General features: G+C 64.8%; 1 protein-coding gene across 1 annotated transcript in view; it reads right to left on the bottom strand.

Annotated features, from left to right (window-relative positions):
• Nucleotides 1–216, bottom strand: part of LOC119586371 — a gene marked incomplete in the record, with an annotated part of 37,892 nt that overhangs the window by 9,654 nt on the left and 28,022 nt on the right. Inside the window, 1 exon segment of the mRNA XM_037935083.1 lies at nt 47–203. Coding sequence (XP_037791011.1) covers nt 47–203 — 157 coding nt within the window.

Below are 216 nucleotides of genomic sequence, written 5' to 3'. Positions count from 1 at the left end.
CTGCAAACGAGCGCAAGGGCAAGAACTGAACGGAACCCGGACTCACCCGGTCGCATTGCTCGAATCAACGAGGTGGATGGTCGTCTGCACGCGGCTGTCCCCCTCGCCCGGGTTGAAGAAGCTGACGGTCATGTGCTGCCTGAAGGGGATGGCGGGCGTCTTGTTCGACGCGCCCTCGACGCCCAGGGTGTAGATGCGGCAGTCTGGCGGGCGTGG

Source organism: Penaeus monodon, chromosome 21, assembly GCF_015228065.2.
Source record: "Penaeus monodon isolate SGIC_2016 chromosome 21, NSTDA_Pmon_1, whole genome shotgun sequence".
Taxonomy (NCBI): Eukaryota; Metazoa; Arthropoda; class Malacostraca; order Decapoda; family Penaeidae; genus Penaeus; species Penaeus monodon.
The sequence above is the reverse complement of the archived record's forward strand: the minus strand, read 5'-3'. Positions and strand labels throughout refer to the sequence as shown.